This window comes from Podarcis cretensis (assembly GCF_951804945.1).
Source record: "Podarcis cretensis genome assembly, chromosome: 4".
In the NCBI taxonomy this organism is placed as follows: Eukaryota; Metazoa; Chordata; class Lepidosauria; order Squamata; family Lacertidae; genus Podarcis; species Podarcis cretensis.
The window spans coordinates 82,600,551-82,612,825 of record NC_137173.1 but is presented as its reverse complement, the minus strand read 5'-3'; the positions used below and the strand labels follow the sequence as shown (position 1 = coordinate 82,612,825).

Below are 12,275 nucleotides of genomic sequence, written 5' to 3'. Positions count from 1 at the left end.
CCGCTGCCACTTTGACAGCCGTATATGCCCAGGTGCCCCCGACTATGATTTTTAAAAAATATATAAGAAGAATGAAGGATATGCCAATCCTGGTGCTCACTTGGGCCTGTTTGACTCTAAGCCTCAGCTGTTTCCTGCTCTCTGTGTGGTCATTTGAAAGACTGCTAGGTCCACAGTTCAGCACTAGCGCTGTTTTCAGAGTGCTAGATAACTTTTTGCAGGAAAGTATAACAGCCACCTTGTCATGACAAGAATAAGGCAGAAAAAATAGAAACTCCTTTCGCAGGGGAAGAACACTTTTTAAGATAATGGAGGATGGAATTTAGCAAAACATTAAGAGGTATAAATATTCAAAACATGCCCAATTTCAAATTTTTGTCGCTGAAAATTGCAAGCATATCGTGAGAACACCACAGGCATATAAGACCTTCCAAGGCTGAATTTAAGCCACCTTTTAAATTTTATGTTTTGTCTCTGTGTTGAAGGTACATGGCATAAACACCATGTTTCTACCAGATGCAATGGAGAAATGGATAAAAATGCTTGTGTTAGTACATTTTTGGCATACAGGCCCCTTGCTGCTTTATCCTAAAAATATTTACACTAAGGGGGGATTGACTAAATAAAATAACCTACTGCTGTAAAGCAGGATGACAACATGGGGAGAAAGGGGAGAGGCATTTAAGTTGAAAGAACAGACAGTGCGTTGGTATAAATGTAGTCATGTAATAACACAAACTGAACTGGCTGGTGTTCTGTAGAAACACGCTTGGATTTTATTGTTAAAGTGGCGCACTGTTCCAAAGTAATCCCATAACTGGTGCCTACTTGACAAATGCCCAACACACTAAGAGCACCACAGGTTCTAGTCTCATCTGCGCTCACTTTTTGATTTCTACCAAAGTTGGCGTGCAGATCCACACCAATCGTTTAAAGCACATGACTTCCTCCAAAGAACCCTGGGATCTCATAGAGCAACCGTTCCCAGCATCTTCAACAAATTCCAGTTCCCAGGATTCTTTGTGGGAAGTCGAGCTTTCATAGAATTGTAAAGTTGGAAGGGTCATCTAGTCCCAAACCCTGCAATGCAGGAATAAATGTGTTTGCATGGCGTGGATCTGTCCAGGGTGAATCGAGATTAAACTTTATTTGAACTTTAAGCCTAGTTTTAAAGCACCTTCAGTGCATTCAGCCCAAAGGAATCTTTCTTTTCCAGGTTAAAGCTCTAGAGCTAAAACAAAAAGTCTCTACACATTTCCAGAAGAAATCTTGGCTGTGCACAGGGCTGATTCGGCTGCCATTTCGTGATGTCACAAAGAAAACTCCTCACTGCTCCTCAGCACAGTTTTATACAGTGGTGCCTTGGTTCTCGAACTGAATCCATTCCAGGAGTTCGTTCAACTCCCAAAACCATTTGAAAACCAAGGCATGACTTACGATTGGTTGCAGGAGCTTCCTGCACTCAATCGGAAGCCATGGAAGTCATGCCGGACGTTCGGCTTCCAAAAAAGTTCGCAAACTGGAAGACTTGGGGCATTCGGGAGCCAATTTGTTTGACAACTAAGCCGTTCAGGAACCAGAGTACCACTGTACTTTAAAAGATGTTGTTAAGAAGGCAGGCTCCAAACAAATAAATATATAAAGGTAGATGAGATGCTTTCAGACAGGGATGGGAAACTCTCATCATCCCTGATAATTTTCCCTGCTGGTTGGGGCTCATGTTAGTTGAAGGGCTACAGGGTTCCAGGTGTGAAGCAACAGACTAGAGGTGAGATTCGCAGCAGCTGATTCTATGACTGTCATGCAAAGCACGAAAGTGAGCTGACTCGCCTGGGGAAAACAGGCTTTGGCGTGTGCCTCTTTTCAATTCAGTCTGTATTTCAAAGTCATAATAAATAACAAAACACATTTTACTGTTGTTAGCTGCTCTGAGCCGGCTTCGGCTGGGGAGGACGGGATATAAATAAACATTATTATTATTATTTATTTGAAACAAATTAATTATTATTCCCTGTCCTGCCTAGAGACTGTTCCCTCATAAGAAATGGCTCAGACTTTTGGGGTACACATTTACAGAGCAATCCTAAGCCCAGCCAGGCAGGATGAAGCAGTATTGCTGAAGCTCACACTGCCCAGGACAAAAAATGGGGGTAGGAAAAAGTAGGGCTGGACGATATACAGTATTGCCTTCCAAACTATTTTGAAGTCCATATTGTGGTATCAGTCTCTTAATTTTCAACCTGGCAATATATCCTGAATCATGATGTGTGGGTGGGTGTGCTAAATATTTGAGGGTATGGTAGGCGGGGGGGGGGGCAGCTGCCACCCCCTAAATCAAGTAAATAAATAAAAGTAGAAATCATCAGAATATTTGAAAATGCTCACTGAGGTCACTTAGGTGATGTGGCGCATTCTAGCGAAGCGACTGGCGACCTGACTGAGCGATGGACAGAGCCTGACAGAGGATGATGACAGGTGGGCGTCCTGTTGCCGCCCCCCCCCCACACACACATAAATCCTGGCTACGCCCATGTTGAGGTAAAGATCAGATTTTCCCTAGGGAAAGCGGTGGGACAAGTGAAAGTCTGGATGAACCCTACGTGGAAACAAAGCAGTGTGTGTGTGTAATCATTTGGCAAGCGGTCTGTAGCCTTCTGTTAGGAGATAAGAGATTCTTACTGTTGCTTCTTCAGATTTCTTATCAGATAGCTGTAGTACAGTAAAAATTGTCCGTACCACTTTGCAGGATGATCCAATCTGCTCTATATTTCAATCTCTATCTAGATCTCTGCAAATGTTAAGACTTGAAAGCTGTTTGGGAAACATATCCCAATCAATCTTTTTAAAGTGAAGATTTCTTTTGATGCACAAGGGGAGAAAGAAGAATATAAATACCCACGGTTGTACAACATGCAGAGATATTTATTATAAGATGTCCAATATATAGAAGTTTTGAGCTACTTGTTCTTCCTCAGGGAAATACTAAAAATAAAATGCCATCTTTATTCACAATCTGCTTAAGTAGAAAATATGCAGCCTAAAAAATCACTGCTGGAAAGATAGCCAAATTTCAGCCTATACGACCAAATATTTAGGAAACCCTCTAACAAGCATTAACAACAGCAGGAGATATTGGCACTTACAAAATCTGTTCACAGAGAACTCCACAAATTAAGAAAGGTTCGAACGCAAGTTTATAATAACCCCTCACAATAGAGTATGTTTCACAAGTCATGTCCCATGTGATCGTCGGAGTCTTCTATCTCAAAAGAAGAAAGCTGAGGGTTTGGGTGGTGAAAAGGCAGGAGAGTGTTTCAAGAAAAGAAGGAAACTGATGGAGTCTGAGAGGAGGTTGCGACTACCGAAAAGTCTTTGTTTCTCATACTCAGCTACCATACACCTGTCACCAGAGACACAGAAAGAAGGGCCTCAGAAGTAGCTCCTGATTTAGCATTTTAAAAGTCAAAGCCAGAACCTTGAACTGAGCCCAGAAACAAGTTGGCAACTGATGAAGGTAACTGTCATAATCACCTTTAATTTTTATTTTAAAAAAACCATGATGGTGTGAAATGCGATAAAAACAACACAGAAAGTCAGCAGCAGGACATTGTATATTTAGCTCAGTCTGCAAGCCCAAAGACCTCATGGAACAGAAGGTTTTTCACCAATCTTCTAAAAGTCCTCCAAGAACTTGAGCCTTCCCAGGAGGTATATTAGAAAGGCACCACCACAAAGAGAAATTTGAGCAGGGAGGAAGAGAATATAACTGGGGTTCAGACACTACTTAAGACTTTAAGTCAGCACTAGTGAAACTAGAGTAGGGAACAAGAAGAAGGGGATGACAGAAGACGAGATGGTTGGACGGTGTTCTTGAAGCTACCAGCATGAGTTTGACCAAACTGTGGGAGGCAGTGGAAGACAGGAGTGCCTGGCGTGCTCTGGTCCATGGGTCATGAAGAGTCGGACACAACTAAACGACTAAACAACAACAACAACAAAGTGAAACTGAGTGCTCCCTGCAGCTTCCTACAGTAAAACACCACATTGCCAGCCAAAGTGTTTGAACAGCTCTCAAGGGTAGTCCCACACAGGGTCGGATTTAGGTTTGATGAGGCCCTAAGCAACTGAAGGCAATGGGGCCCGTTATATGTCCAGCTGTCCTTTGTCAACAACAAATTGTCACTGTTTTTTGTGTTGAATATATGCTATATGGACTTAATAGGTATCTAAAGCCATTTTATTTGTTTTTTTATCTTATATTTTGGAAACATACGTCCAGGGTTTTTTTCCTCTTTAATTTTTTTGGGGAGGCACAAGAGAGCTGGGTCCTAAGCTATAGCTTGTTTAGCTTATACATAAATCCAGCACTGGCCCAACACAAGGCACATTGTTGTAATCAAGCTCAGAGGTGCTTAGGGCTTGAATGACAAGAGGCTAGATCCCTAGGTCAGGAACCACTAGAGTTACGAATGTCTTTCCTAAGTCCAAAGTCAAACTAGCAATATCCAGTTCGTGGGAAATAGTTTTAAGTCTTCCCCTCTGTGTTTACAGGAGCGTACTCAGTTTCATATGCCGTGATTTGGGACAGGGACAACCAACAACCCAATCACACCAGCTCCTGCAGGTTTGGTTTGCTAATCCATCTCACACGGTGTGCATTGCTTATGCTAGCTTGTGCCTTGGACTGAAGCAATAAAAATGTCATTCTTGTATGTTGGAAAACAAAGAGAATCCCTGATGGATGCACTGTTTGACTTTACTAGTGCAGACCTCTCGATTCATTGTTCACCAGTCATATGTCATTTGGCTAAGGAGATATGTCTCTATTTAAGTTATAGTTCTCAGTCTTCTTTAGTACACGTTCCATGGCTAGGCCCCAAATCGATAAGCATTTCCACCAAAAAACACGACAGAATAGAAAGAAAGGTTCAAGAGCTATAGCAACCAGGCATTCAGGGTGCTCACTGGAGGGAGGGGAAAAATCATTTATATTGAGGCAACACCATGTTTTCCTTAATTTTCTTTTTAACATACCAGGTTGCACATCTTCTGCACAATCTGTGAGCTGCTTGTTCCTTCCTTTAATAGATTCTTGCTCCTTTCAGGGTAGATCACAACTGTGCATTATCATTTTATTTTCCACTTAGAGCCTATTGATTCAGCCCAGGCTCATGCTAGAGAAACAAGCTTCATAATGAGGTAGTAAATTCTGCTTTTGTTCTCATTTGATAATTAATAGTGCCATGTCAGCAGCAGTTTAAAATGCAAGTACATCTTTCCCTTCAAGTTATAAAACATGGGTTGTAAGTCAGCCAGCTTTATGCTGGGTAGGTTTTCTGAAAGGTGAATAGCTTCTGCAGAGTGCTAGTTGCAGTTACTTGGGAATACTGTACTTGGCTTGGGAATATGGGGAGACTGTGGGGTAGCCCAGTTGGCAGAGCATAAAACTCTTAATCTTCAGGTTGAGAGTTCAAGCCCCACATTGGGCAAAATGATTCCTGCATTGGTTGGACGAGATGACCCTCGCTGTCTCTTCAAACTATGATTCTACAAAGTCAGTGTAGCTGAGGGTTGCCCCCAAAGTCTGGCCGTGGTTATCCAGGTCTTTCTTTCTCAACCCTACCCGGAGATGCCATTGAACCAATGACCTTTACATGCAAAGTATTTGGTTTACCACTGAATTACAGTCCTGTTGAGTTTCACTATCCAGAATCCAAACAATATTGTAGCCATCTTATCAGTGGGCTCAGATTCTCATTATTCTAGCCGATAATCATGTCATGTCTGCAAATGCATAAGCCACATTCCCTGATACAGTTCAACCAGCTCCATGCTGAAAACTTTCACATCTCTAAGCATGTTTTGCTGAATGAAAGGATTGTGTGATCTTTGAAATCACACAGGATGTACATGGAGATACAAGGGACTTGAACGTACTGCAAGGCCCATGTAGTCTAGTGAACAGCCATACACTGAGGCATTGGGAGATCAGGATTCAAATTCCAGTTCAATCATAGACTTAATGAGTTTTAAACAGTGCAGTGTGTAGCAGAAGCTAAAATATGCAGGATATGCAAATGCTATAGAGGCAAACAAGTGCCTAAGTGGACGGTGAAAATACATATAAATGGAATTATAGGTATTAGCATGGAATTAGCATAGCCTGATTCCATCAAACTCTGTGTGATGATTGCCAGAGATTTATATGATGCTGGATAGCTTCGGTGTGTCTGAGGCATCATAATGATATGAAAATGTTCATTTATCTCCAAAAGGCAATCAGCTGAATTCATGTGGGTGCTTCCATTCTGTGCTTGGGATTCAAAGAAAATGAGACATCACCAATTTCCTCAAGTATGAACTTACTTAAGTTCTGTTTGGTTCGAAGATTCCCTAACAAGGACTGAGCCTTCAGCAGTGGCTGAAATTAGGACTAAGTCTGCATTAGATACATTAAACTCCATAAGTGTTTAGTGGGACAAATCTGGATACCATTCATTAACAGGGGAAGGCATTAAGCATCAATCAAGCAGAAGATACTGTCCACCACATTTTCTTCAAGTATCATTGTTTGCTCCTTTGTGGCTAGAAACCAGCCAGCCTAGAGGCAAGGGTCGATGGGACCAACTTCTGAATAGGCTGCAGTAACAATTCTAAAGATTTCTAGAAGGATTGCTGCAAAATTCTAATAATATTCTCATTATTCCCAAGAATGAGAAGATAAGCATTGGTGAATCAATACAGGATGAAGTGGTTGAACTTGGAGTCAAGATTCTTTGTCAAGCTGCACAACAGAGAAGTCAAGGATTCCTTGAGATCTACTTGTATGACTATCGCACACAAGTGGACTGGCAGCTGGGAGCACTGGTAAGCCACAGCTATGAAAACGTCTACCAACAGAAAGAGCAGCATATCTCCAAAGTGTAAGACTGTGCCCTCTGGGTTGCTTTGTGCACACACTAGATCCAGATCAGTGAGAATAAATAAAAAAAGGAAAACAAGGAGTTCATTCCTATGGTTTCAGATTTTTAAAATGTGTTCTTGGTGATATACCTCTAATGGAATAACCAAAGCACCTACATGGTGCAAGACTGCTTGCTTTATAAATGTGGCTTAAAAGGCATGCCATCGTAAGGTGGCTGCCACCATGAGAGATGTTGCAAACTTGATTGCAACGATGGAATCAATAGGATGTGTGGTTCATGCCATAAGTAACCATCAGCCAAGTACATCAGCAGGGAATCTCAGGCCATGGAGCCAAATATAGCTCTTTTGAGCCTCATTTTCCAGCCCATGCACATCCTACATCTCTCTATACCAGAGTTATCATTGGCCCTGCTCTGTATCGACCTTGACTGCTCTTGCCTGGCTGGAATGTGTCCCTGAACTATGATAAAGCTTGTGGCTTGGTTGGGTGTAGCATCTGACTTTTGCACGGCTAGAATGCAGTGCACTGTACAAAAAGGAATATAAAATCCATCGCCCTGCTCAGGACACCCACAGGCCAGGCCGTGTTTGCATGCAGAACTCGTAAATCTGATCACAATGGAATGTAACACTCTTGCTGACAAAGGTTCCTTCCTCCTGGCTGGGGTGTGGAACTGGGCGTCTCCAAACTCCCCAGTGGTTATGGCCCAAACTGAAGTGGTTGAAGGGGGGGAACCAAATAAGATCCGTAGAAGGCATTGTTTCCATAGGAAAAAAATATTTTATTTTTTAAAGAACAAATTCAGTTTGAAACAGATGTGGAATGTGAATTTTCATAGATTTCATTTTCTGGAAAGGGGCTAACTGCAATGTAGAACAAAAGCCGATTTCAAATCTATGACACTCTAGGTTTTTTAAAAAAAGAGAAAAAAATTATTTATAACTCAAGCATAATACTGTGTTACTTACAAACTGGACAAAGGAATTCTTAAATAAATATTCATGGTACACAATTACAGCACAAATATGCAGCAATTTGGCAACCTTTTTTATACCTTATCTTTTTTTTTTCCTGGATACTGTGCAAAGGGGGAATGATACGGCCTTTAAACAAGCTGTAGCTAAATACATAGCAAAAGTCAGATTTTATACAAAACATCTCGCTTAGACTTTATTAAAAAACCAATGTTGCTCTATATACACAATCTGGTTAAGAAAAGATGTTTATTCTCGTTTCCATGTGTATTTTTATTTTATATTTATTTAAAAAGGTGAATAAGGCTACTGTAACACCCCAAATCCATATACAGTAAATCTTGAACTTATTTACAGCATCTTCACTCTTTAGACATGATGGTGTAAATTTCAAAAAGTTAGGTGATTCAAGGGGTAACACAAGCAAGGCATTTACAGTAACTTTTCAAAGCTGAACCAAACACCAACTAAAAGGAACAGTTGGTAAGATTGTCATTATTCTGCACAAGACACAACACAGATACACAGGGCTCTTCTTTTCTTTGTTCCTCACCCCCCTAAAACTGGTTGCAGGTTGTTGCTTCTTCTTCTCCTTCTCCACTGATTCATCCAATATTTCCCCCTCGCAAAGTTTAGTACATGATCAGAATGTAACCAACTAAACATACTCTCGATTAAAACAAACAAACAAACAAAAAAACACAGGCCCATCTATTAACTCTCCTCCCCCCCCCAAAAAAAAATCAAATCTTAATGACTTACAAGAAAAAATCTTTCATGGATGGATTCACAGAAAGGAAGGCTTTAGGAAAGAACTACATCTGTATTGTAGCTGGTTACCATGGTAACCTCCCACAGAACCATGATTCTCTTCCACCCTCCCTTCCTCTTTGCTTCTCCTTGGACCAACATCATTTTCAGGTTCAGGAAATACAGAGAGTAATCATTTCTATGACAGTACTTTTTTTTTTTTTTTTTGCATGTGCTCAGTGGAGGTTTGAGAACCTTAAAATGCTGTAGTTACATGTTCTTTCCAGTCCAGAAAGTGAATCGTTGCTATGGTAACAGGACTATGTGAAAAGACATCTATTTTGCATAGCACATAAAAAAGTAGATCTCCTCCACCCTCCCCCAGGGTATAAGAGGTGGGAAGGAGGACAAGCAACCATGCTTCAAGCAGAAACTCTAAACTGAAACTCTCCGTATTTTGTGACCAGCTGAATGGACTCCATCTTGTAAGGCAAAGGGGCGGGAACAAAACAGGGACATAACACAGAAAAAAGAAAGAAAAAGAAAACCCACATCAGAACATCCGGTTGTTAAATACATGATGCAGTTACGCCAATTCTGTGGTATTTTGGGGCTTGTCTCTCCTAGTCTACGAGTTATGCAAGACAGCTTAGAGGGCTTTGTTATTTTCTCAGTATTGTTCTTTTTTGGAGTGAAGCTATTTCCGCCCCCCCCCCCCAAGAAGGCTTGCCCAGTCATTTTGCTTTAACGCTGACAATTTAAGATTGGGTGCATTGCCACAGATGAACTTCACATCTTCTGGTGTAGAGTCTGTGCAATCTCTCTCTAGATATATATATAGATATATATATTAGTAATCATAACAAAATCTGCTACTTTATATTCCTTGGGTTCTATACACCTACTATAAATAAGTCATACCTTGCATCTCCCTCTCGTGTGTCTAAATGTATTGCATCTTTACGGACTGTAAGCAGTTTACCATATGTGCTTTAACTCTGAAGGAGAATACCCCAGATAGCAGCAGTGTCGGGAGTACAGGACTCCATTGCAAATGCACTGCCAGAAACAAGGCTTGGTTGGAGGAAAAATAAAATCCTGATTAATATTCAGAGGTGTGAATACTTTTTTTTTTTTTAAGTGATGGAATTATAGCCCTCTTGACTTTTAAGCATGTGATTTTTCTATGTCAGATGTTGCTGTTTTCTTAAACAAAATTTCCCCTGTCCTGCGATTAATTAAAATGTGATAAGCATAGCAGCGGAGTCTGCTTTTTTATTTTTTCAACAAAAAGAAAGGAAGGAAAGAAAGAAAAAGAAATGTCATTTGAAGCAGACCGAGATTTTGCTACAGCTAGTTCAAAGCTGTACATCTTATTGCTGGCACAGTAAGTACCCCAGCAGTCCTGCCCTCATATATCACTATTGTCTTGTTTCCCAGGCACGTCCATTTACTTACACTCTTTGTCCTACTTTAAAGGGAGAGGACTATTCTCTCCCGCACATTGCTATTGGAGAACAACCTTGGCATCCTTAAAATGCAGACCCCATTCAGCTGCTTGTGTTGCTGTGTGTTCCAACTTGCTTCCTAGAACTCCAGATATCAAAAGTGCTGCGCTGCCTAAATTGTCTGGCTTGGCCCAGTTGATATTCCAGAGGCAACAACAGTCGATCAGCCCTTCCTCATCATATTCTTGGCTCTGCTGACAAGCTAGCTTCGGGACGGAAGATTCCTTTATTAAGCAAGCCCGGTTCTACCCTCCCCTCCCCACCCATCCCAAAAGCACTAATCATTCAAGTGAGGCTGCTACCACAAACGGATGGTGTGTGGAATGGGAAAAATAAAAGAATAAGAATTGTATGCTTTCCGGTAGTGATGTAGGTTGAGGAGCGTGAATGAATGCTTGTGTGGAGAATGCTACCCGACTGAAGTTAAATGCATCAGGGATTGACTAAAAGCAAGAAGGATGATTAAAAAGTCTTACTTAAAAGCAGGTCTGTATGACAAATCCGCAAGCTCTTACGAGTACACACAAAGTCACAGGGCTGCGTTTCAAGCTTGATGACTTCCGACTCCCTCCCCAAACGCCTAAAAACCATTAGCACCCGTGAGTTGCTCCATCTTCCCTGGGCTTTTCGTACGTGTCTGGATGCCAACAGCACATGGCTTCGGAGGTGATGAACGTACAGCAATGGGGGCAGGTATCTTCTATGCAAATCCTTCCAGCTTCCAAGTAAATGCTTGTTCACCAAGGCAGGAATTCTACAGACTAGGGAAGCTGTCCATCTCAACGTGGCTCTCTTGTCACAGGGTGGGGCTTGCCGTTCCCTCCACTGCGCCTGGTCCAGTAACCAGCGCAGGGGCTCATCACAACCCCCCACCCCACCCCACCCCTCGCGTCATGGATAGCATTTTGACCAGAGAGAGAGAGCTTCAAAAAAGGTACCGCGCTGAGTGTTCATCAGACCTTGTAATAAATGTTTGCTGGGCTCTGAGGGGGCATTTCTTGAACGATGTACACGGGGTGTCCATAGTCGCCGCTGACTTTTTCATAGTGTGGGCAAAAGACACTATCTGCAGTCCTCAGAGGAATGATAATGTCACTGGGTTCAGACCCATTGTTGTTCCCACTGCGTTTTGGGGTGGCTAATGTACTAAGTGACAGTGTCGTCGTGTGCTGGGGAGAATGCTTCCTGTGTCTCCGCCGATACTTCAACAATAGAACCACCAGAGTTATGATGATGATGAGGAATATGATGGACCCTGAAGCTATCCCTGCGAATAAGGCCACCTCTGAACCAAGGATACTGGAATGTCCAGCCTTGCTTCCATCTGAGTTGGGACCTAGGGATAAAGTTGGAATGAAGGGGCAGAGGGGAGAGACAGAGCGAGAGAGATCTAAGTTCAAAACGATCATTGTCCCATCACCAGTTTGCAGCACTGAAAGACTTGACTGTTGACTGAACTTTTGACAAACCAATTACCCCGCAAGACATCTAGGAACAACCAGCCACAAGTCAGCCATTCACATTCAGCAAGACCCTTGTGTCTGTTTCTCTCACTTTTATGTTGCTCCCAAACCACACTGTGTTCTTTTCATCTATCATCACCCATCAACAGCAAGGACTGGCACTGACAAGGCAGCCTTTGATGCACACCATGTCTTAACAGATGTTGGTCAGCTCAAAGCAGCTAATAGGGATAAAAACGGGGGTGGGGGAGGAAATTCTCAAGACTCACTATTCCCCTGCCACTTTCTTTTTCAAACACTAATTTGGACTAAACTTTGCCATTGTGCGCTTAACCTCTGTCTGGAGATGCATCTGTGTTGCCAGGTGGAAAGCAGGTTGAAATGCTAAGAGACCCCAATAGATATTGCTTCATTTTGTTACGTTTTGGTTTTTTTAACTACGGTTTAGTTAAAACAGGGCAGGTAGGAACAGCCTCAGACGGATGCCTCAGAGGGTCTAGCCTCATCCTGGGTCAATCAGCTCACACAGATCTGCTAGGGCAGAGATGGGCACCTGCCCTGCCCTTCTGTGTAGCATCCAGTGGAGCAGTTAAGCCCACTAGATCTACAGAGGCCAGCAGGGATGAGTGCTGGTCATAGCTGGTAGCAAGGG

The 12,275-nt window shown here is 42.2% G+C and overlaps 1 protein-coding gene across 2 annotated transcripts in view; it reads right to left on the bottom strand.

Moving 5' to 3' along the window:
* Window positions 1–7,685: 7,685 nt before the first annotated feature.
* Window positions 7,686–12,275, bottom strand: part of EFNB2 (ephrin B2) — a 58,503-nt gene continuing 53,913 nt past the window's right edge. For both annotated transcript variants that reach the window (XM_079972984.1, XM_079972983.1), the window contains one exon: window positions 7,686–11,496. In XM_079972984.1, coding sequence (XP_079829110.1) covers window positions 11,114–11,496 — 383 coding nt within the window. In that variant the 3' untranslated portion in view covers window positions 7,686–11,113. The remainder of the gene's footprint in view (window positions 11,497–12,275) is intronic.